The 24791-nt window shown below is 33.5% G+C and overlaps 3 protein-coding genes across 4 annotated transcripts; all 3 read right to left on the bottom strand.

Annotated features, from left to right (window-relative positions):
* Positions 1–5620: 5620 nt before the first annotated feature.
* On the bottom strand, positions 5621–14153 carry LOC137811718 (glycerol-3-phosphate acyltransferase 9-like). 2 transcript variants are annotated; one of them, XM_068613555.1, is made up of 10 exons: positions 14023–14153; positions 13645–13818; positions 13395–13503; positions 13209–13278; positions 11781–11867; positions 11463–11514; positions 11244–11363; positions 11056–11154; positions 6196–6297; positions 5621–6112 (listed from the first exon to the last, which is right to left on the bottom strand). In XM_068613555.1, the coding sequence occupies exons 3-9, from the start codon at positions 13419–13421 to the stop codon at positions 6273–6275; spliced, it is 480 nt and encodes a 159-aa protein (XP_068469656.1). In that variant the 5' UTR covers positions 13422–13503; positions 13645–13818; positions 14023–14153; the 3' UTR covers positions 5621–6112; positions 6196–6272. The 2 variants fall into 2 exon arrangements, with proteins under 2 accessions (XP_068469656.1, XP_068469655.1); XM_068613554.1 differs by having other exon boundaries at positions 13948–14138.
* Positions 14154–15085: 932 nt separating this feature from the next.
* Positions 15086–15913, bottom strand: LOC137809425 (probable CCR4-associated factor 1 homolog 11). Its single transcript, XM_068610536.1, has one exon. The coding sequence runs from the start codon at positions 15911–15913 to the stop codon at positions 15086–15088; it is 828 nt and encodes a 275-aa protein (XP_068466637.1).
* A 4875-nt stretch (positions 15914–20788) lies between these two features.
* On the bottom strand, positions 20789–21457 carry LOC137809423 (uncharacterized). Its single transcript, XM_068610535.1, has one exon. It carries the CDS (start codon positions 21455–21457, stop codon positions 20789–20791), a length of 669 nt encoding a protein of 222 aa, XP_068466636.1.
* Between the last annotated feature and the right edge of the window lie 3334 nt (positions 21458–24791).

Genomic DNA, 24791 nt, shown 5'->3' with positions numbered 1-24791 from the left:
ATGTTGAATATTAACAAAATTGACTTAGCTGACTCTAATGATAAAAAAAGAGTTAAAAAACATAAAATAATAGTGTGATTAAATGCACCATAATATAAATTTTTAAATAAAAAAATTAACCTGGATCAAGCGAATTTTAAATTACCAAATTTGAACCTACACTCAATTTACATGTGAAATGACAAAAATAACCTAAATTCTAAATTAAAATAGGGGTGAGGATCAAAACTATTTTTGGAAACGTTTTTCCGGACCACGTTTCTAATTTCTGGATTTGAATTTTCACAACACTTTTCTCAATTCTATATATTATTTTTCGGGAACTCATTTTGTTTTTTTTCCTGAATCTAAATATTTTTTTCAGGATATGATTATAAGTAAATCATAACTGATTTATTTATTTTAGAATATTGATATATTTAAATTAATTACTTTATATATTTTATTTAAAATATTATACATTATCGATCTTTAACAAATAAAATAAATTTTTTATATTAAAATATAACTGAATAATATTAAATTATACCACGTCAATTGTTTGTTTTATTTTAATTATAACTGTAAATTCGCCTAACACGAGTGTATTTTCCCATCTACTTATTTAAGAATGCAAAATAAATAAGTTTTCTTTATATTGATTTACTCCATCACAACATAAATGTTAATGTATTCATAAGAAAATGTTAAGCATTACAATATATATATTTTTATATTATTTGTTTGATTGAAATTAATTTTTTAATAAAATTCCTAATAAATTTACGGAGTCATACATCTATTTCACCAATGTTAAATTGAAAATTTTGTTAATTAGTATATAAAATGAAAATAAAATAAAAAATATAAAATAAAAGGATGGTACAATAACGAAGTCATCTTATTTGCGACTATTATCTCTAAGCCATACAAAACACCTGCATGTTTGGGTAAGTCAAACTCTGTATGAAAATAGAGTTTTGATTTTATTGAAAACATGGAGAGTGACTAAGCAGCCTGCATGATGACTTCTTCTGCAACTATTATCCAAACCTAGGGACTCAGAAACTTTGTCTAAACCGCCATGAAGGTTGGGACAAAATCTGATGAGATGCTTAACGTCGTATACTTTGTATCCAAAGAAGAATTTAACGAGTTGAAGAAAGTCACACAAGTTGGGAGGTAGAAATGGTTGCATATAAAAAAAGCGTTGACTTAGTATCTTGACCATGTACCCAAAATCATAGGCACTATGAAAAGCAATCCACTGAATATTATTGTTGCAGAGGAGTCCTGAGAACATCATTAACTCAACAAATCGCACAATGTTCACTCCAAACCTTCGATTCTTGTCAAAATCTATGCCTTGACGTCGAAGGAGGGCGATGGAGTGAGGAGCACACTAGTGCAGAAATATAAAACAAATGCGGTTGTTTTGAATTTATAAATGCGGTTTTATAACCGCATTTGATCAACACGCACTTGTAAATCAAGAAATATAAATGCGGCTATATAGCCGCATTTATAAATACCATTTACAAGTGCGGTTATTTGCTTTAACCGCACTTGTATATGCGGAATCATTAAAAAAAATTAAAAATTTTAAAACATCGTCAATCTTGTGTGAAGCCAAGATTGATGAAGAGTCACGGGAGCGAACAACGGTGGCGGCAGCAGAAGCGACGACGGACAGGGAAGCAACAACGGAGCAAACCAAAAAATCCACAAGAAACCACGAAGACAATGAAAGAGTGCTTCGAGACCACTAATGCAAGGAAAAAAACATATATAAGAAAAACGAAAAACATTTATGCATATATTTGTGAAGATGAAGAGGAAAAAAGAGAGTTCAAGAAACTTACATTGCACAAATGGAATGCAGATGCAGTAGAAGGAGACGAACTCAGAGTGCAAACGCGAAACGAAGGCAAAGACGAGAAATAAAGTTTGAAATTGTGTGTGGCGCGCTTCAAAATTTAAGGTAAAAAATGATTTACGAATGCGGTTAAAGGTAAAACCGCATTCGTAAATCAAAATTCTTTGATTTACGAATGCGGTTATTCAAATAACCGCATTCGTAAATCAAGCGCTTTGATTTACGAATGCGGTTATTCAAATAACCGCATTCGTAAATCAAAATAATTTCAAAAATGCCACCACGTTTTTTTCGAAAGCGGGTAGCGCAAAAGCCGCACTAAATAAAGCGTATCCTTTTCTTCTTTTTGCACTAGTGGCATGAGGATGTTGTGTCACATCGAACTCACAGAAGTTGAATTCCCAAATGAAGCGGTTGGAGGTTCCAAAGGTTGGAAGGTTGTCGTTGTCGTCTGAAAGGGTGAGACCCACTTGAATGAGGTGCATACTGTCCACGTTAGCTTTCATCACTGCGTAGTTATTTTGTGGTTGTCGGAATGCTGGATGCGACTGAAAGACGACGTCAGGGAACTCTGTATCCATTGAGATGAAAGGGTATAAGGCAATGACAAAACGAATCATCTCGAACTCCGATTCAAGGTTGTAAGACCACACTGATCTTGTCATCACAGAACTGTAAGGGAGAGTCATGTTGTTGTTGCTTTCTCTTCTGATATATCTTTCTCTTCCAGTCTCTCTTTCTCTTTCCTTCAAGAACAACAAAACAACTACATCAATCATTCTCACTACACTACTTTTATAGCCCAATCAGACATAACTCACAAAAGATAATAAGATATAATTGATTTCTTAATCTAATCTTATAATCACACTTATTATTTATTTATTGTATGATTCAAGATATCAATTAAATTCATCAAGATTGATATTGCATTTTCCTTTATTAGAGTTTCTTAAATTTTAAAAAAATATAAGACTAAACTCTAAAATCTTATCTTACTTTATCCAGTGTACTCCCACTTGACATTTATTTACAAAATTTTATCTTTTTAATACATATTTTAAGAGTTAATAATTTTAGAATCACAGATAATTTATCTTTTCTATCTCAACCCGCAATGAAATCTAATTATCTTATTTATTTTTTCGCGGGATATATTTAATATCTAAATATTTTTTTTTTAGGATATAATTATATACGTAAATCATAAGTAACCATTTTTTTAGTTGATTTCTAAAACTATTCAAAAAGTAATCCATTAAGAAAAATAATAATCAATTATCTCAATTTTGATAATGTATATTTAATTAATTATAGGATATAATAATAAATTTAATTTTTTCGATTGTGTTTCTAAATATAATAAATAACAAAATAATTAATTACAAAATGATAATTTATTTATTTTTCAATTTTTTAATAAATTATTTACAGTATTTATTATCTTCATAATCAATAGTTATTTTTTATATTAGTCTTCTATCACTTATCACTTATAACAAAGAGTTGCCCTTTCTTGTTCTTCCATAATCACTTTTATCTTTTTTTATTTAGATTTAGATTTGTAAATTCGCTTTACACATCCCAAATCACTTTACTTTTACACTTGAAATCTCACAACATTGATTTATCTTTTTTGTAATATGCACAAGAAAAAAAGTTCTCACCATTATTTATTTTTGGAACCTTCTTTCTTTTTGGTCTTCTATTTATTGTTCATCTTGTATTTTCCACCTTTAGAATCTTGTGTTTTTACATGAAAAACACCTCATATAGTTTCAACTCATCATTCTTCTTTGCTCTTTAGCATGTAAGACATTTACCAATTCTCACTTCATCTAAAAGTTATGATTTTTTACTCATATTTTTCAAGTATAGTAACCATAATTTTTTTGAACAACATTATTTCATTGGAAAAGAGTTTCTTAACAAGTTGAAGTTTATTTGTTATACTCAGAAGTTAAACGACAAAACTTTTAATTATTTATGTCTCCTTTATGCACTTGCATGTCTTTATTCTTTATTGTCAGAGTATTCCTTCTTGAAATTGATAAATTTGAAGTTGATAATTCTTATAAAAATCATTTTTAACATAAAAAAAAAACATCTTTTTGCCTCCATAGGTTATCTGTAACTTCACTATAGGTATATATTATGCAACATCGGCATAGTGAAGATGACAAAACCTTTTCTCATTTAGACTCCATTAGTTACTACCCTACACCACTTACACCTTACTCCTATTACTAGCGATATTTTTGGATCATACACTCATTAATTACCAGCTTTCTTCATATTCTTCATTGCATTTTCACTGTAATGCTTGAAATGGTTCTTGTCCCCCAATGCACTATTCGTATAAATAGTTTGAATTTTTTAATAATATATTTTTATTTCAATAATTATTATACTAATTGTAATTTTTTTCAAAATAAAAAAATGTATAATATTTAGATTATTCATCTTTTAATAAAAATAATTTATTTCTTTATTTAATAAAAAAATAATTAAATACCTTCTTCTTTTAGAAATAATTGTTATCATATAATAATTTACCCTTTAATATATATAATTTATTTTTTAAAGAAAGAATATTCGGTTGTTGTTATAGTTTAATAAATAATTCTTTTAATAAAAAAATTTATTTCTTATAAATTATAGTAAGCTCAAATAGATCTATGAACTTTAATTTTTGTTTGATCTTCTATTTAAGGAAGAATTTATTGTTATAAAATTATCATAATCTAAACTATACCGTGTTTATTTTTAGAGTATGTGTGAATAGAAATATATAGTAAAATTCATAATGATATTGTAAATTCACGTAGTATATTAATTGAATAAAATTATAATTATTATAAATTTATAATGTAATATTTATAATAAAGATAACACAACAAAGATATTTAAAGATAATTTCATATCTCTTTGATAGACTCTAAATTCATAGTTCATGTAAAAATAACTTTTGACATAGAAAGACAATTTTTTGTCTTTGCTTTTTTTTCTTCCTCTCTTTATGATACTTCCTTTGAGTCACAATTGAATGTTGAAACATCTCAGAAACATCATAATTTTCTTACTATCTCCCAATAATTCAATGCTTCAAGATGGTTGATCATCTATGCAGTCCGTAACTTATATTCATCATTATCAAAAACGAGTGGTGAACTCAAAGATAAAGGCTTTGATATCAATTTGTTCTTGAATAACACTCAATAAATTAAATGAAAAAGATGTAAATATAATTGGAAACTAACAACATAAACCAATATCCTAGATGATATCCTATATTTCTAGACATAAATATTGATAAATTTTGATACATATTCAACAATTAAATGATATCCCGTAAGATTATTTATATTTTTAATTAAATAAATATTTCAATTAGCATTGGTGTTAATAAAGTCTACTTAATGTATTTATCTTTTTTCCAAAATATAAAGTCTCACAATATGTCCGATTTATATTTATTTAAATCAGTGTCGACTATATTATGAATTTATGCGCCTTCATGACAACGAATATAAACCATGTATTATTTTTAATTTAAAGGCCTAAATTTAAAAATGATAAATTTCCTCATCCACAATTTTTTTCGTTTATATTTTATTTATTTAAAGATGAGGCATTTTAAAAAAAAACTTTATTTTTAAATTGCTTTCATTAGCATCAATCAAATCGATGCAATTTAAATTAATATTAAAAATAGATCTTATTTAACATTGATCTATTCAACGCTAAATTAAATAAATTATAAAATAAGGTCGATGAAAAATTAAATAAAATTTTAAATAAAAAATATTAGTGTCCGTCAACCTCACGCTAAAAAACATTCGTCCTCCAAGTATGTATACTTTTGACTATACATGTTAATTTCTGCACGAAGTTGTTGATTTTCAACCAACTGATCAGAGTGAGAAGCGCTAAAACCAGAGGAGGAGGGTTGAGTGAGGAAAAAAAATCATTGGCGGAAGTTACTAGCCATGTCTATCGTGCCATAAATTCGACCTTTACTCTTCCTTCTAACAGCTTCCTTCCAAGCATGAAGTTTGGTTGTTGAATATACTTGGTGGAAGTTACTAGCCATGTACTAGCCATGTCTATCGTGCCATAAATTCGACCTTTACTCTTCCTTCTAGCAGCTTCCTTCCAAGCATGAAGTTTGGTTGTTGAATATACTTGGTGGACATCAAAGGTTAAGTCCTGAGAACTATTTGCTTGAAGGGTTCCCAAGCGCTCGTAGTAATTTTCCTACACATTATTAGGAAATGGAAATGTTAGGAAATTAAATTAAAAATATAAAAAAATTAAAAAAACTTAAAACAATAACTTACATAAGTTTCACGAGCACGAGTATCAACCCAATCATCCTTCTTGTTTGTGTGAGTGGCCATAAAGAGTTCATCGGGTTTTAGGGGGCGACCATTTTTACGCTCCTAATAATGTTGTACAATTAGAAATAGTATATGTTGTAGAAGTAAAATGAATTACATGTAAGAAAGTGACAAGTACATACTAGGTCACTGTAATATTTGAATGTGATTTTCGACCTATGGAGCCCAATGCTCCACCACAAGCTGAAACCTTATTCATTTTATTTTGAGTTTATTTTTCTTTGAACATTTGGGTATCCCAAAAGTTCAAAAGTTCAACCTGTGTCTCCTTGTAATCCAAATAGGTCAGACAACCTTTATCCTAACTTTGATCAACATGTCACCGTTTTCTGACTTTGAACATGTAGACCTTTTTAATCTCCCACTAATCTTGAGGGACCCAAGTAACTCAGTTGTAAAAAACGAAAAAAAAACATTGCAGTGGAATAATATATTTTCATTTTGATAATTTGTATAAAATTGTGATATAGTAGAAAATGAATTATATTACAACCATTCAAAATTATAAAATGAAAAAAAAATATATGAAAATGAAGTATATAATTTAAGTAAGTTATTAATTGAAAAAAGTGATAATGTCTCCAATATTCAGAATTAATATTTGTTTAATCCAGCTAATATATAGTTATTGATTGAAAGGTAAATTTTATGCCTTTAAATTTTAATTTTATCGTTAAACATTATATTTAAATTACAAGTTAAACTATGTAATACAATTATAATTGATGAATGATTTTATAAAAAAAAAAAGTTAATAACATTGTTAATGAATTTCTATATTATAAATATATAAAAATAAAATCGCCTAGTTGTTATAAGCGATGCAAGAGTAATATCAAAAGTCTGTATTCTTTATCAAGATAATACTGTAAATAATTCATTAAAAACAATTTTGAAATAAATTAATAAATTATAAATGAAGAATGCTGGTATGATCCAAAAATATCGCTACTAATAGGAGTGGTGTAGGATACTTATTAATGGAGTCTTGTCATCTTCACTATGCAGACGTTGCATAATATATAACCTATAGTGAAGTTACAGAGTTAAGGTTTTAGGGATTAATCAATGGATCATACTAATAATTATGCTTATAAGCAATGTCTGTTTGTACATGGTTAATGCGCCCCTTATATTTATCACACTTTTTTGTTCACTAAAAAAATAATCATTTATAAAAATGTAATTGTTCATAACAAAATAAAAAATACATTATAAGTAATTATCTTATTTATACACACATTTGTAACTTGATTATTGATTTTAAAGTATAATCTTAATTCATATTTTATATTTTTCAATACTAAATCAATGATTAAGTATTAAAAAAATTACAAATTTAAGTGAAAGTGAGAAGATGTGTGTTTAATCTTTTACGACTGATCGTATAATTCATGACTGATCGTATAATTCATATTATACATCATATCATACATCGAGTCTCACTTAATTTAGTTAAAGTATTACAAATTTTTTATATATAACTAAGTGATTAAAATGAATAGTAAATAAGTATACTATAGTATTTCATAACTAAATGAAATTATACTATAACTGTTTTCAAATTAATAAAAAAATTAAAATTTAATTGAGAAAAAGAAGTAAAAGATGATACATTAAATGGTCATGTACCCAAAAGCAATCAATTAAAATTTCATTGGTTGAGTGTATTTAGAAGAGAGGGACAAAACCAACACTGATTTGAATTACTTAGCCACTCCTGCAATGAGTTTCCAAAAGCGAATACATTTTTTGATTTATTCCATGACAACATAAATCTATTAATAAAGAAGAAACATATATAAGGGTGGGAAAAAGAGATTGTGGAAATTGTATTGTACTAAAAAAAAAAAAGAAGAGAAGTAGAAAGATAGTAAAAAAAGGAAAATCAAGGCATCTCTAAACAATAGAGAACACCTGCATGTTTTTGCAAGTCAAATTGTGTATGAAAATAGAGTTTTAATTTTATTTAAAACATGGAGAGTGACTAAGCTATTATAACATGATGACTTTTTCTGACACTATTATTCAGACCTCAGAAACTTTGTCTAAACTGCCATGAAGGTTGGAAAAAAATATGATAAGATGTTTAATGCTGTATACTTTGTATCTAACGAAGAATTTAACAAATTGAAGAAAGTCACACAAGTTGAGAGATAAAAATGGTTGCGTATAAAAAAAGTTGACTCAATATAATCACAATGTACCCAAAATGATAGGCTTTATGAAAAATAATCCACTGAATATTATTGTTGCAGAGGAGTCAGAAGAGCATCATCAACTCAACAAATCGCACACTCCAAACTTTCAATTCTTATCAAAATCCATGCCTTGACGCCAGGAGGGCAATGGAGTGGGGAGCATGAGGATGACGTGTCACATCGAACTCACAGAAGTTGAATTCGCAAATGAAGCGGTTGGAAGTTCCAAGCATTGGAAGGTTATCGAGTTCGTCTGAAATGGTGAGGCGCACTTGGAAGAGGTGCATACAGTCCAAGTTAGCTTTCATCAATGCGTAGTTATTTTGTCGTTGTCAAAATGTTGGATGCGACTGAAACACCACACTAAGGAACTCCATGTCCATAAAGATGAAAGCATATAAGGCAATGACAAAACGAATCAACTCAAACTCTGATTCAAGCTTGTAAGACCACACTGATCTCGTCATCACAAAACCACAAGGGAGGGCCATGTTAGCATGACCCTCCCTTGTGGTTTTGTGATGACGAGAACAGTGTCTTCTTACAACCTTGAATCGAAGTTCGAGTTGATTTATTTCGTAATTTCCTTTTACCCTTTCATCTCTATGGACACGGAGTTCCCTAACGTGGTGTTTCAGTCGCATCTAGCATTCCGAACACCACAAAATAACTACGTAGTGATGAAAGCTAATGTGAACTATACGCACCTCATCCAAGTGAGCCTCACTCTTTCAGACGACCACGACAACCTTCCAACCTTTGGAACCTCCAACCATTTTATTTAGGAATTCAACTTCTGTGAGTTCGATGTGACACATCATCCTCATGCTCCTCACTCCATCGCCCTCCTCCGATCGACGTCAAGGCATGAATTTTGATAAGAATCAAAAGTTTGGATTGAGCATTGTGTTACTCGCGGAGCTAATGATACTCTCAGGACTCCGCATCAATAATTTTCAATGGAATGCTTTTCATAGTATCTATGATAGTACATGGTGAAGATATTGAGCCAACACTTTTTTTCATTATGTAACCATTTCTACCTCCCAACTTGTGTGACTTTCTTCAACTCGTTAAATTCTTCTTTAGATACAAAGTATACAACTGTTAAACATCTTATCAACTCCTGTCCCAACCTTCATGTTTGTTTAAACAGAGTATATGAATCCCTAGGTTTGGATAATAGTGTTAGAAAAAGCAATTATATAGGTTTTGATATCTTAGTCATTCTCCATGTTTTTAATAAAATTAAAACTCTCTATTTTCATACACAGTTTCACTTACCAAAGCATGCAGGTGTCCTATATGGCACAAAGATCCCTTGATTTTCCCTTTTTACCATCTTTCTATTTTTGTTCTCTTCTCTTCTCCTTTCAATACAATACAATTTCCAGATTCTACATTAATATATATCACTGCATTTCATCCTACCTATCTCTTTTGTTTTTTTTTTCCACCCTTATGTTTCTTCTTTTTTGTTTCATTTTTTTTATTTTGTTTACATTTTATATAATAATTAACAAAATCAAACAATTTAACATTAGTGAAATAGACCTATGATTCCATAAATTTATTAGGATTTTTATTAAAAAATTAATTTCAATAAAACAAATAATATAACAAAAACAAATGGTTAAACAGATATTCTCTTTATCATTCCACACTATAATTATTTTAGTTAATTTTTCTTATGTTTAATCCTTTCAATTTATAATCTTTTATTTATTTTTCTGAATTAAGTTTTAATATTTTATTGATTTTAAAACAATTACAGTAAAATTTAATTTACTTATGAAAATACTATAGAATACTTATTTATTATACATTTTAATTGTCTAAAAACCAAACATTAGTTATATATAAAAAAATTGTAATAATTAACTAAACTATGACAAACTCATACATGAATTACGCGGTCAATCCTAAAAGATTAAACACACAGATTGTCTTTCCGCTTTCTTGTATTTTAAGTTGTCTTGACTTTGACTTTTTTTTCAAATGATTATTTTTTTAGTAAAAAAAAAGAATGTTACAAATATAACTAAGATATTTGGAGTGTCTTAACCCTTCTAGCAAGAGACACTTTTTACTTGTTAGTATGATACATTGATTCATCCCAAAAGCTTAACCTCACTAGAGGTTATAACATTATGCAACATTAGGATAGTGAAAATGACAACCCCTCCCCATTTAGACTCCATTAATGAGTACCTACACGTCTTACACCCCATTCCTATTAGTAGTGACATTTTGGATCACACACTAATTACCATCATTCTTCAAAAAGTCATTTAATTTAATCCTTGCAGTTATTAATTATTAAAAATAAATAAGATTGGTGTCAATCTAAAAAACGCTAATTTGATTTATTTTTAGTATTCATATTTTTTTATTCACAACTTCTTTAGTCTATTTTAACGTAATCAAACTTCTTGAGAAAATCTTCTCTCTCCCTCTTTGATTCTCACATGCATCATTGCTAGCTAATTATAAAGCTCTACTATTGACTGCTGGACTTCAAACAAAATTAACAGACATACATAGTTCTAATCATAAAAACTTAGCGACAAAGACTTGAGAAATGAGAAATTTAACTTACTTGCTTTCTCTGTGTTTTGGACAAGGGCGAAAATACTTCAGATATCCATCCCAAGGAGCCTTTTTAAGCCCAGCACGATGTGAGATTATGTCTCTCACCCTATACCATTGGAATGATATATACTGTTTTAATTCCTTGCAGCTAAACATATATAGTGGTTCATACAATATGGAACAAAGGTCTTTTACCTCTCTGCAAATTCAATGGATGTCTCTCCTGGCTTCAAGTTGTGTGGCTCCAAGTACCAAACATCACAAACTACAGCCCATGATGTCATTAATTGCAAGAGATGAGTGGTGAAGGATTGTCTGAAAGTGAAAAAGATACAGAAACTCTTATCCAGCAATACAAGAAAACATGAATGAATAGAAACAGAAATAATTATCATGTAAAAAGCAACTTCTTACTGTCGACTATTCCAAAAAGCATCTACGAAAATTTTATTGTACTTGATTGCAACTGGGCAAGAATACAAGAATTAGAATAAAAGTGGATGGAGACAAAATTAAAGAGGAAAAGGAAAGCCTGTTGTATAAGTAAAAGTGTAAAGCTCGGCATTTTGCAATTGCAAATCCTATACCTTCTTAAACATGACAGTATAATGATTATTTACACAAGTTCCTTCAGGAAATATAAGAAGAGGGTTATTAATAGCTCCCTGCATGAAAAATCGCTTAAGAATAAGATTTTAGACATACTCTCCCAACATTTTCAATTATACTTACTTCCTTGCCACAATTTCTCATCCTTCGCCTCTGTACTATTGAACCAGATACACCCTACACTCTCTAAAATAGTGCTCTGCAATAATCCTGTGAATGAAATCAAGAAATGCATCAGGCATAACTTGTGAAGTGCTCATCGAACTCGAAGGAAAGTTGATGTGGATGAATAGATAATTTAGTTACAAATATACAGTGTACTACCATAGAAAGATGCAGTAGCACCTAGCATGATTAATTTGGTGGAGCGTGAGAAGATCACAGGACAACCTCGAGTTAAGTAGATAAAATGGAAGATAATCTGATTATAAGTAAGTCCATGTGCATGTAGCTGAACCCGCGTGAGGCCCGTTTGTTTAGCCTTTTAAAAGATAAAGATGTTTAAAATGAAACGATCTTCCCTGTCAACTAGTAATTTTCTCAACAATTTCCAACTACAACTCTAAGGACGGAGCTCTAACAAATAGGAACTTAAGTTTATGGGTGTCTAAGTCCTACATTATGTAATAAGGAATCCTCGGGTGGATGCATTTAAGCGCTTGAGTCTTCTTTCTTAGTAGCTAGCGTTTTGAGGGTGGATTCCTCAAGTGTTAGGGGTACTTACCAATTGGTTGTTGATCTTTTCGAAAGGGCTGATTTTTTCTTCCTCCTTAACCACTAGAGAGGAGGCCTAGACTCTCCCACAACAATTTGACTTCCCTCTCAAATCACAAGATAAAAATCTCCTTCCCAATCCCTTTTCCTATTTACAAGCAACATGTCTTTTTTTCTCCAATTATTTCAGCCCCCCACAACAAACTCTATTTATTTCTACTAACTAACTATGGGGATTACCTATCTCGGGCAGAATTTTGGTTCAATACTAGTTACTAAGATGTCTCATTTCCGATCCTTGTATGGGCAAGACCATCGTCCTTTATTGTTGAAAGCAAACTACAATTCCTTCTAAAGTTAAGGAAGTCAATCAGCAGCAAGACACCTTGGAGATTAACCTCACCTCGCCAAATGAAAGGTATGCTAACAAGACACCTTGGAGATTAACCTCACCTTTCTTCTCAATTCCATCTTGGGGACAATGTGTCACTTAGCGCTGGGGTACAATTGATAGGGTATGGGACCCCGATATATAAGGTCTATGAAAAGAGAACTGAGAGAAAGAGTTAGGATGTAACTAAATTGATGTTTAGATAGTTTGTAAGAGCTAGATTACCAGGATATGTAGAAAATACGATCGAAAAGTAAGGCCCAGGAATAATGTTATGATATATTATGGGCTGGCTATATGTTAAGAGTTCTGAACTATAGTTAAATATTATGATTTAGATGTCATTTTTGTTATCTAAGTTATTTTCTATGCATATGTATCTATTCACAGTATATTTTATGTTGTAGCTAGAAACTTATTATACATATTATGATCCTGCAACTTACGATCATCCATCCCCTTCCTGATTCTTGGTAGGATCTCAATTTTGACAACATTGGGAGACGGTCTATTGCACTGCAGCAGGTCAAGATTTAGTTTTAGAAAATGTTGAACACATCATGTTTGCCGTTAAATTCTCTCCATAACTATTCCATCATCAGCAATTTTCCAAAAGATAATAATTGACATACCAAAACCAAAAGGCAGAAGAACAGCATATGAAGACAAGGTCAAAACCTCACATCTACAATGGCACCTGCTGCCTCAGACAAACTAGGTGAAATATCGATCAAATCACACCTGAAAAGACAATTTAATTCAGAACATAATCATCATGCAAACCGAAAACTACTCCATTTTCATTGCCCCTTATCTTGGAGTATCTAAACAACAGTAAAAGCAAGACATGAAAATGAAAAAAAAAACAGCGGAGACACATACAGGCGAGGCGGAGCTTCCCTTGCCGTTCATGTTGAACACTGGATCCAGAGGGTAGGTAATCCTCAATGTTGGGCCGATCAAGGTCCAATTCAGAACTCGAAGATTTGAATTTCCCAGTTCTATTCATCTTTGTTACGCTTTCACAACAACCAAAACGGCGTGACTAAAGTAGACCTGCATGGTGAAAAAAATAACTGATTCAATAAAATGTTCAAAGAGTTAGTCAACAAATTTCACCATAATTCTATAATTTAATTCCAACAAACAGCTCCCATGCAATGAAGTAAAAAAGAAGAAGAAAACCTTAATGTAGGAGATGACATTGGGAGGAAATCCAGAGAAAGAGAGAAAAAAAGTGATGAAAGAGAAAGAGCTCACGATCTAGGGAATAGAAAAGGGATGGGAAATTGCAGAAACCAACTCTAACCAGATGATGGAACCAAGAGTGTCATTCGAAGTCGTTGGGCGAACATTCCTACCGCGAGCGTAACTAATTTTTCAACTCTTTTTTTTTATATATTGCTTCTCCTTTACAATTTTGCAATTTTAGTTACTTTTTCTTTTCTCTGACTTCTCTTCCTTTCTCTTCTTTCAAAACTTTCTTTTCCATAAAATATCAATATTTTTTTAAGAAAAATAGAAATAATTAAATAAATATTTTTTATTTAGTATTATTTATAAAAGAAAAATATAATTATAAATTAAATCATTGACCCTTACAAATTATTTCTATTATTAATTATAATAAAATAATTTAACATATAAATAATTTAATTTATTTGATTAAATATATTAATTATCAATTAGAAATTTAAAATTATTCATAATTAAATATGATTTAATATATATATATATATATATAATTAAAAAAAATTGACAGACCAAAATCAAACTATTAAATTATACCAAGTGAGTTGTTTGTTTTATTTTTAATTATAACTATAAATTAGACTAACACGAATCTTATTGTCCCATCTACTTATTATTAGATAACATTTATTTAAAAATGCAAAATAAATAAGTTTTCATTATATTGATTTATTCCATCACAACATAAATATTATCGTATTCATAAGAAAATGTTAAGCATTACAATATTGTTTTTGTTATATTATTTGTTTTATTGAAATTATTTTTTTAATATAAATCCTAATAAATTTATGGAATCATACATCTATTTATTCAATCTTAAATAGTTTGATTTTGTTAATTGTTATACCAAATGAAAATAAAATAAAAAATAATAAACAAAAGAATAGTATAATGACGAAGCCACCTAATTTGCAACTATTAGTATTATGAAAGAAGAAACAAAAGGGTAAAAAAAAGAAGAGAGAAAGGTAGAATAAACTGAAGTGATATACTTTATTGTAGAATTTGGAAATTACATTGTACTGAAAAGAGAAGATAAGAGAAGTAGAAAGATGGTAAAAAGGGAAAATTAAGGCATCTCTAAACCATAGAGAACGCCTGCATGTTTTGACAAGTCAAACTTTGTATGAAAATAGAGAGTTTTAATTTTATTAAAAACATGGAGAGTGACTAAGCTATCAGAGCCTGCATGATGACTTCTTCTGCCACTATTATCCAAACCTAGAGAGTCAGAAACTTTGTCTAAACCGCCGTGAAGGTTTGGACAAAATCTGATGAGGTGTTTAACGTCGTATACTCTATATCCAAAGAAGTATTTAACCAATTGAAGAAAGTCACACAAGTTTGTAGGTAGAAATGGTTGCATATAAAAAAAGCGTTGGCTCAATATCTTCACCATGTACCCAAAATCATAGGTACTATGAAAAGCAATCCACTGAATATTATTGTTGCAGAGGAGTCCTGAGAACATCATCAACTCAGCAAATCGCACAATGCTCACTCCAAACTTTCGATTCTTGTCAAAATTCATGCCTTGATGTCGGAGGAGGGCGATGGAGTGAGGAGCATGAGGATGTTGTGTCACATCAAACTCACAGAAATTGAATTCCCAAATGAAGCGATTGGAGGTTCCAAAGGTTGGAAGGTTGCCGTGGCAGTCTGAAAGGGTGAGACCCACTTGAATGAGGTGCATACTGTCCACGTTAGCTTTCATTACATCGTAGTTATTTTTTGGTTGTCGAAATGCTGGATGCGACTGAAAGACGACGCCAGGAAACTCTGTATCCATTGAGATGAAAGGGTGTAAGGCAATGACAGAACGAATCAACTCGAACTCCGATTCAAGGTTGTAAGACCACACTGATCTTGTCATCACAGAAGTGTAAGTAAGAGTCATGTTGTTGTTGCTTTCTCTTTCCATCTCTCTTTCTCTTCCAATCTCTCTTTCTCTTTCCTTCAAGAACAACAAAACTACAACAATCATTCTCACTACACTACTTTTATAGTCCAATCAAACATAAGTTACAGAAGATAAAAGATAATAAGATATAATAGATTTCTTCAATCTAATTTTATACTCACACTTATTATTTATTTATAGTATAATTCAAGATATTAATAAATATGTTAAGATTGTAATTGCATTTTCTTTTATGAAAATTTTTTAGATTTTAAAAAAATATAAGATTACACTCTTAAAATCTTATCTTAATGTGAAATCTTATCTTACTTATGAATGAATACTTTCACTTGACATTTATTTACAAAATTTTATCTTTTTAATACATATTTTAATAGTTGATAATTTTAGAATCACATAACATTAACTTTTTCTATCTCAATCCACCATTAGATCTAATTATCTTATTTCTTTTTTAGTCGAATATGTTTAAAATGTAAATATTTATTTTCTGAGGAGATGATTAACTACGTATATCATAAGTAACTACATTTTAGGAGATTATATCTTAAAATTGCATATCATTATTTTATCTATTTTACGTTATTTGTTTTAGCTGATTTCTAAAACTATTCAAAAAATAATCTTTCAAGAAAAATAATAATCAATTATCTCAATTTTGATAATGTATATTTAATTAATTATGTGATATAATAATAAATTTAATTTTTCATTGTGTTTCTAAATATAATAAATAACAATATAATTAATTACAAAATTGTAATTATTTTTTTTTCAATTTTTTTAATAAACTATTTACAGTATGATCTTATAATCAAATACTTACTTTTGATATTACTCTTCTATCCCTTATAACAACTAGATAACAACTATGCGATTTTATTTTTATATATTTATAATATAGAAGTTCATTAACAATGTGATTAACTTTTTTTAATAAAACTATTCATCAATTATAATTGTATTACTTAGTTTAACTTGTAATTTAAATATAAAGTTTAACGATAAAATTAAAATTTAAAGGCATAAAATTTAGCTTTCAATCATGAACTATATTAGCTGGATTAAACAAATATTAATTCTAAATATTGGAGACATTATATCATCAACCTTCTTTCTTTAACTTTACATCCTTTTTTTTTCTTCTTCAACAAACAACATAAAATTTACATTAAAAAAAAACACAATTTTTTAAGTTAAAACTAAAAATTACAGACAATTACAGCCTAAATTTATATTTATTTAAAACTATTTATTTTGTCTAATGAAAACTATATTCATTAAATGAAAATACTGTACACAATTAATTTAATCTACATAAATTGGTTATATGATATTTATTATAAAAAATAATACATTGATTTTTTTTTTATCAGCAATGAATAAATAAATTAAAGGGGATACTTCAGGGGTATCCCAACCCATATACATATCTCTCCTTTATGGTTGGAACAAAACCACCTTAAAGTGAGAAAACTATACCCAAAAAATACCCAATCAAGATAAACCCTGCTCTCGGGGAGGATCCACTCGGGAAAACCCCATCTCATTGCTCTTATAAGGCTAACAGACATCTTTATCGAACCAGCACACACCCGGCGATGTGTCTACCTCGGTAATTTTCAGTACCTGATCTTCCGTTCTTCGAATATGGCAATGATACACAACTTCACCGACCACTTCATGGAGATCGCCACTTCATCGACCGGCGATCATGTTTACCTTTGCCTTCGGCGACCACCGACTAGCGCATGGAGATCGCCATTTCAAGTTTCGACGACCACCAGCTACGCACGCAAGGAGATCGCCGCTTCCTCGACCGGCGATCATGTTTACCTTTGCCTTCGGCGACCACCGACTAGCCCATGGAGATCGCCATTTCAATTCGACGACCACCAGCTACGCACGCAAGGAGATCGCCGTTTCCTCGACCGGCGATCATGTTTACCTGTGAGAGAGCCACTGTAGCCTTCTTCTTCCAAGTCCTTGTCAAACTCAGATACACTCATACGCCTGCACCCGTGGCACCTCTTAACTTTGTGCTGGGTCTATAGGCCTTATGATTGCTCCTACTGCCCCTCTGCCACTCACTCCATATTATTTAATGCAACTTATGCATGTAACCGGGTTGAGAATCCAGTCTGCATACGCAAAATCGAACAACCTGGTTCTATATTTCAGCCATAACCACGCTTTTAGCTGGGCCATCTGGACAATCTCCTCTGCATCCGCCACTCCTTGATTGAACAAGATAGAGTTTCTTTGATCCCAAATACACCTTACAATAGCTGCCCATATACCTTTCCAAACCAAGATTTGTTTACAGTTGGCCTGAACACAATGGAAGCTCACAAAGTGAGTCTTTGGCTCGTTGTGTTGTACTAAGATGATGTCCAGCCACTTAAGACATAACGACCATACTTGCTGGGCAAACTTACATTCTATGAACAAGTGTTGGCACGTTTCCACCTGGGTCATACACATAACACATACTGTTGTATTCATCTGCACTCCTCTTCTACAAAGCCCCTCTCTCGTTGGGATTCTATCGATAAGAACTCGCCAAGCTGTTACCAGCACATTGGGAAAAGCTTTCGCTTTCCAAACTAGATCCAAAGCATCCTGCCTCACGCCTCTCATTTGCTTTGTTAGGCTAACATATGCTGCATTCACTGTGAACTCGTCAGACAGCTCATCCCCCCACACCTGGACATCTTCCATATCTCTCTTCACAGAAGATCTTGCAATGCATACCATAAGATTTCCTTCAATCTCAGTTTCCCATTGAAACCTGTCCCTCCTCCACTCTAGCCTCCACCGCCAATCCGTTCCCTCCCACACACCTACATCTTCCACCTTTCGTCCTTGATTCATCGACAGTGTGAACAACCTTTGAAACTTTGCTTTAAGTGTTGTCTCACCCACCCATACATCTTCCCAAAATCTGATCTTATCTCCCCTCCCTAGTTTCCACCTTAACTCATTTTGGAACCATCCCTCTCCTCCCCCCTCCTTGCAAACTTTTACTATGTCCCGCCACCACCATGACTGATGTTTTACTGGGATATGAGAGTAATCCAAATCTACACCATACTTTGATTGCAAAACCTCCTTCCATTTTCCTTTGCCTTTCGCAATAGACCTCCATCTCCACTTAGCTAAGAGTGAAAAGTTGAATTTTTTGATATCCTTAAGACCCAAGCCTCCCTCTTCCTTCGGTTTGCACAAGTCTCCCCAACTTACCCATGATATTGGTTTTTTCTCCTTTCCTCACCCCCATAGGAACTTCCTTTGGATACTTATAATACTCTTGTATACTGATTCTGGGGCCTTGAACACTGACAGATAGAATAGGAGAATTGCTGTGAGAACAGACTTAATGACACAAATCCTACCCGCCAGTGATAGATGTCTTCCTTTCCACACACTTAGCTTAGCTCTCAATTTATTCAAAACTGGTTCCCAAAAAGATTTCCTCCTTGGGTTGCCTCCTACTTCTAGGCCCAAATATTTGAACGGGTGACTCATCTGGGCGCAATTCAGGGTCTTCGAGTAGTAGCCAAGGCTTTGACTCTGGACATTTATACCTGCTAGCTTTGATTTATGGAAGTTAATTTTCAACCCTGAAGCTAGTTCAAAACCCCTTAGGATAGCCTTCATAGTGATGACATTACTCCAGGATTCCTCACAGAAGAAGAGAGTGTCATCCGCAAATTGTAGGAAGCTCACCTCAACCTCCTTACTCCCAATCTTTACCCCAGACAAGAGATTGGTTTTCAATGCTTGCCTTACTAGTCCTGCTAGTCCTTCAACCACTATAATAAACATAAAAGGTGCTAGTGGGTCTCCCTGTCTCAGTCCTCTTGTCGGTCTAAACTCCTCCGTAGGGCTTCCATTCACTAGCACTGATACTGAGGCTGATTCCAAACACCCTCTAATCCACTTTACCCATACAGAGTGGAAACCCAATCTTCCAAGCATGTCATACAAAAACTCCCATCTAACTGAGTCATAGGCTTTCTCAAAATCTACCTTTAGACATAATCCACTCTTCCCCTTCCTCCTGAGTTCCTCGACCACCTCATTCGCCACTAGCACGCTGTCAATCAATCCCCTATCCTTGATAAAAGCTGACTGACTTTCATCTATAATAGAGGGAAGAACTTTCTTCAGTCTTCCTGGTAGCACTTTCGATATAACTTTATATATGGCCCCCACTAGCGAAATGGGTCTAAATTGGTCAAGCACACAGGGATCCCTGACTTTGGGTACGAGTGCAATAAATGAAGCATTACACCCCTTCGGAATGTAACCGGTTTGATGAAACGCCTTCAGGACAGCAACAAAGTCTTCTTTAAGGTGATTCCAACTCTTTTTGATGAAGTTAAAGTTGAACCCATCTGGGCCTGGGCTTTTTGATCCTTCACATTGCCATACAACATCCTTAATTTCTTCCTCAGAGAACCCTGCTATCAGCCCCAAACTTTGTGCTGTCGAGATAGTTTGGAATTCAACCCCATCAAGTCGAACCTCGAGATCCTTTGTTGCTTTGAATCTGGCTTCGAATAGCTTTTTTGTTTCCATCCGGACAGTGCTAGGCTCTTCACTCCAACATCCACCAACCTCAACCCCCTTCACTTCATTCCTTAGTCTTCTCCACCTTAATGACGAGTGGAAGAATTTTGAACAAGAATCACCATATTTGAGCCAATTAATTCTGGCCTTCTGACGAAGCAGGGAGTCTAGCTTTGTATTTGTCTCCCAAAGCCTTCTTAGGAGATCAATCCTTACCTGCCTCTCACTTCCTACACCTTGGCTGTCACAATCTTGTTGATCGAGGTTCTCCATATCCTATAAGATAATCCTCTTGGTAGAGTTTAGGTTACCAAAGACATCCCTGTTCCATATTTTTAGATCAGCTTTCAGTAGCTTGAATTTTTCCTTCAGTCCTATTATATTATCTTCGTGGTTTGCATACGACTTCCACCTATTAGCCACCATCCCTTCAAATCCCCGTTCCAAATGCCAAGCATCAATTGTTCTAAACGGTTTGGGCCCCCAGTCCTTATCTAAGCACTTTATCACCAACGCACAATGGTTAGAGACTTCCCTCTTCTGGACATATTGCTTACACATAGGCCAGCACTGCAACCATTCTTCAGAGACAAGAACTCTATCAATTCTACTCCTTGCCACTCCATTCGGTTTGTACCAAGTAAACTTTTTCCCCACAATGGGTAGCTCCAGAAGCATGTTTGACTCTATAAAACCATTGAAGCCTTTTATCTCACTTTTAAAGTCAGCCGTCCCTGCCCCTTGTCTTTCTATCCTCCTTCTTACTGCATTGAAGTCCCCACACAAGCACCACACTGTAATTTGGGATGAATCTTTAAAGCTAGATAGTTCCTCCCATAGAGACTTCTTTTCTTTCTGAGTGCACCCAGCATACACATTAACCACACAACACTTGTGGCCAGAAATTTTGTGTTGGCCCACTACTGCTATGTACCCCTTCCCCATTACGTGGCTCTCATAGTTAAACACTTCTTTGTGCCACATTGATAAGAGGCTTCCATTACCATTGTCCCCACCATTGTGAATCCAACCAATACTATTATCTCCCCACAAAGCAAAGCACCTGGCTTCCGTGACTTGAGCAACTTTTGTTTCTTGTATACATACAAATTCTACCCCTTCACTATGTATACATCGCTTCAAATACCTTGCTTTCGTCCCTCCCCCTAGCCCTCTTATATTCAAATTAAAGATCAGCATGAGAAACGTTATGATCACCCACCTCTAATTTCTTCATGAACTCCACATCTCTGTCTTCCATACATTGTAGTTCATGGACTACCTCTTCTTCCTCCTTACGACACACTAGCCCAACTTGTTTACCACGACCCCATATATCTGCAGGCTCCTCCCTATTTCCAAGGATGCGTACACGGGTATTGTAGTTAACAATATCCCCATCTGAAATAGAGATTATTGGCAAACCTTCACTTGATAGTAAGTTCTTCCTCGCCTGTGACATCCTCTCGCTCAACCTTACAGACCGCCTAGGATGGGAATTAGGCTCCACCAATTCTCTAAGACCATTTGTCTTTCGTTGTCTAGATGAACTGGCGCACACGTTGCCCAATTTCCTTCCCTCCTCCTCTGTCTCAATCATGCCATTCATGTCCAATTCCCCATTCTCCCTTGTTGTCGACGCAGCATCAGGGTTTAGAGTGCCCATCCTTCTGTTTTCCCCGTTGCCTCCTTGTGCACAATTGTACCCGACCGTGCTTCGTTCCTGATTTGTTCCTACATCAGCCTCTGTCTCCCCCTTCCTTATGGATAGCAGTGTTCCGCCACTTAACATTCTGCGTAGCCCAAAACCCCCATCTCTCCAAGAGTGGGCCTCGCTATTGTCCAAGCCCAAAGGTGCTTTGGGTTCACTTTGTGCACCCCTACATTCTATTTCCACCACCAACTTGGCCAGGTCATCATGCGCTAGTGGGTAGCTTTGTGGGGTAGGTTTCCCCTGGTACACTCCAGCAGTCTCCGCAGACTCCTTCTGACCCACAGTTCCCTCTTTGGTGAATAACCAGGGTTCTTTTCTCTGAGCACTAGGGCTGCTGGTAGCAGATACCTCTGAATGCGCCCCTTTTGTCCTATTCCCACTTCGGATCTCCTCTCCTTCCGTCTCCACCTCTGATCGGCGATCAGCCTTTCCGTCCATGATCTTCTCTTCCCCACTCCAGCCCGTCTGTGTTGTTTCCTCAACATAGGTCTCAGACGAGGTAACACTGTCGGAGGATTCAAACAGATTCCGATGACATGTGCATTGACCTCCGGGTTTTGCAGGTTGTTCTTCTTCAATGAAAATGCTAAGCGTTTGGCCATTAATCCTTATCTTTTTAGAAACTCTAGCACTACAGTTCTTGAGCAAACGAACCTGGAGTCTCGCATACTCCAGATTTTCCCATTGCACCGTTGATTCATCTACCGATACTAGAGTGGCTGTCTCGCCTACCACCTTCGAAAAACAGTCTGTGTTCCACATAGTCAAAGGAATCCCATAGCATCTCACCCACGCAAGTTTGTGGCCTGCAACATGTTCCGCCGACCATGGATCAATATTCTGAAAAATACTTTCAAACCATTCCTTATTGAGTTTGATCAGCTCCTCCAAGCTACTCCCTTCTCACGGAGTAAGCAGGACAAGATTGTCCCCCATATACCTCACCCTAATCATACTCATCCCACCTCTCACAAATTCCTCCCCCAGTTGTTCATAGTCCAGCTCCTCCCTAAACTCCCCTATCACATTGGATTCCATCCACGGCAGGACCTTTTGTTCTGTTCTTATAATCGGTCCTTTCCATCTCATTTGAGAACCATTTCTCACAGCATCCGCATATGACTTCCCTTTTGATTTCACCTTCCACACCTCTTTTGTTCTCTTCTGAGCCTGCGTGGTAGAGGTTTCTGCATGAAACTCTATAGGATTTTTTGCCTTCTCTTTATGTTGCACCCCATTTTTATTGCCCCCCTATTAGCTCCATCCTCATTCCTTCTGTATCTTGGGACGTTTACGTGTAGTTTCTTGTTCCCAATATATATTTGGTCTAGATCCCTCTCTAGCCTCTCCACATTCCTCACCTCAAAGAATCTTACAAAACCAAATCTTCTCCCCCATCTATTGAGTCTTCTTGCAATAAAGACTTCCTTCACCCTTGCCCATCTTCTAAAAATCTTAAACATGTCCATTTCTACATACCCGTTTGGGAAGTTAGCGAAGAAGAACGTAGTAAAGTTCAAGACTTATAGAAATAAAAATATTAACAAGATAAAGTTCAAAACAACATCCTAAAGTCCTCAAGCCTCTGACACTTGTACACATCTACTCGTGTACTTCAGTTATTACAGTTCACAACACAACAGGTAAAACAAGGATAAGCTAGTAAAAATAAATTTTTATTATATACACAATTAAATCAAAAAAGAAAACCAAATTACATATATCAGTTTCTCAATTATTTAATCTTCTTCAAATCCCAACATAAAACAATCACATGGATCTACACATCCAGGATATTCAACAAACAGAATAAAAACTAACGCCTTTCGGAAGACCCGTATTAAGTAAGTCCTACCAGAGACTATAACACCTGATCCAAAGATTATCAGTGAATCCAAAAGAAAGGATCAAGGTAAGTTCAATACAAAGTCGTGCATCTCATAGGTCACGACGTGCATGAACTCCCCCATCAGCTTTTGATCACCTCCTGATATCTTAGTCTATGTGACTTAGACCATCAAGTTCGAAGATCTCTGTTACCACATAGACACCAATACTTAATACACAAACAAACATTAGTCCATATATTATCCCAAATGTATAAATTCAATTTCATACCATTTTCATCATACAATATCATTTAAAATGCAATCCACAACATTCAAAGTCTTATCCTATTTAACATTAAAAAAACAACACATAAATACTAAACCATCAAAATATAATAGTTTTACAAGTTTAAACAATATATATAATCAAACAACACAATATATAAACAAACAACATTCCTGCAAAAGAAATTGAATATTGGGACCACGTCAAGATCTTCTAACCTAGGATACTATTAAAAATTAAAGTTAGCTTCTTTTACCTTAAATATCTTACTCTATTTGAAATTCTACCTCAAAGAGGGAACCACTTCAAAATTTATGAACCTATAGCAAGTTATCCAAATATTAACAAATTTAAGTATGAGTTTAATCAAGTTGAGAGAACCACTTTTTTCAACTGGCCCCACTAAGATTGAAGACTAAATCATAGAAAAAAAAAACAGAGAATAAGGAA

The sequence above is a fragment of the Phaseolus vulgaris genome, chromosome 2, assembly GCF_000499845.2.
Source record: "Phaseolus vulgaris cultivar G19833 chromosome 2, P. vulgaris v2.0, whole genome shotgun sequence".
In the NCBI taxonomy this organism is placed as follows: domain Eukaryota; kingdom Viridiplantae; phylum Streptophyta; class Magnoliopsida; order Fabales; family Fabaceae; genus Phaseolus; species Phaseolus vulgaris.
Note: the sequence above shows the minus strand (reverse complement) of the source record. Positions and strands in the feature narration are given on the sequence as shown.

Excerpts from the sequence above, each read along its gene's own strand:
- LOC137811718 (XM_068613555.1), bottom strand. The coding sequence starts at position 13,421 with ATGCTGTTCTTCTGCCTTTTGGTTTTG. Across the intron at positions 11,364-11,462 it reads GCTTTTTGGAATAGTCGACA|ACAATCCTTCACCACTCATC; the intron begins GTAAGAAGTTGC and ends TTTCACTTTCAG. Across the intron at positions 11,155-11,243 it reads TCCATTGAATTTGCAGAGAG|GGTGAGAGACATAATCTCAC; the intron begins GTAAAAGACCTT and ends CCAATGGTATAG.
- LOC137809423 (XM_068610535.1), bottom strand. The coding sequence starts at position 21,457 with ATGGGGAAGGGGTACATAGCAGTAGTGGGCCAACACAAAATTTCTGGC.
- LOC137809425 (XM_068610536.1), bottom strand. The coding sequence starts at position 15,913 with ATGACTCTTACTTACACTTCTGTGATGACAAGATCAGTGTGGTCTTAC.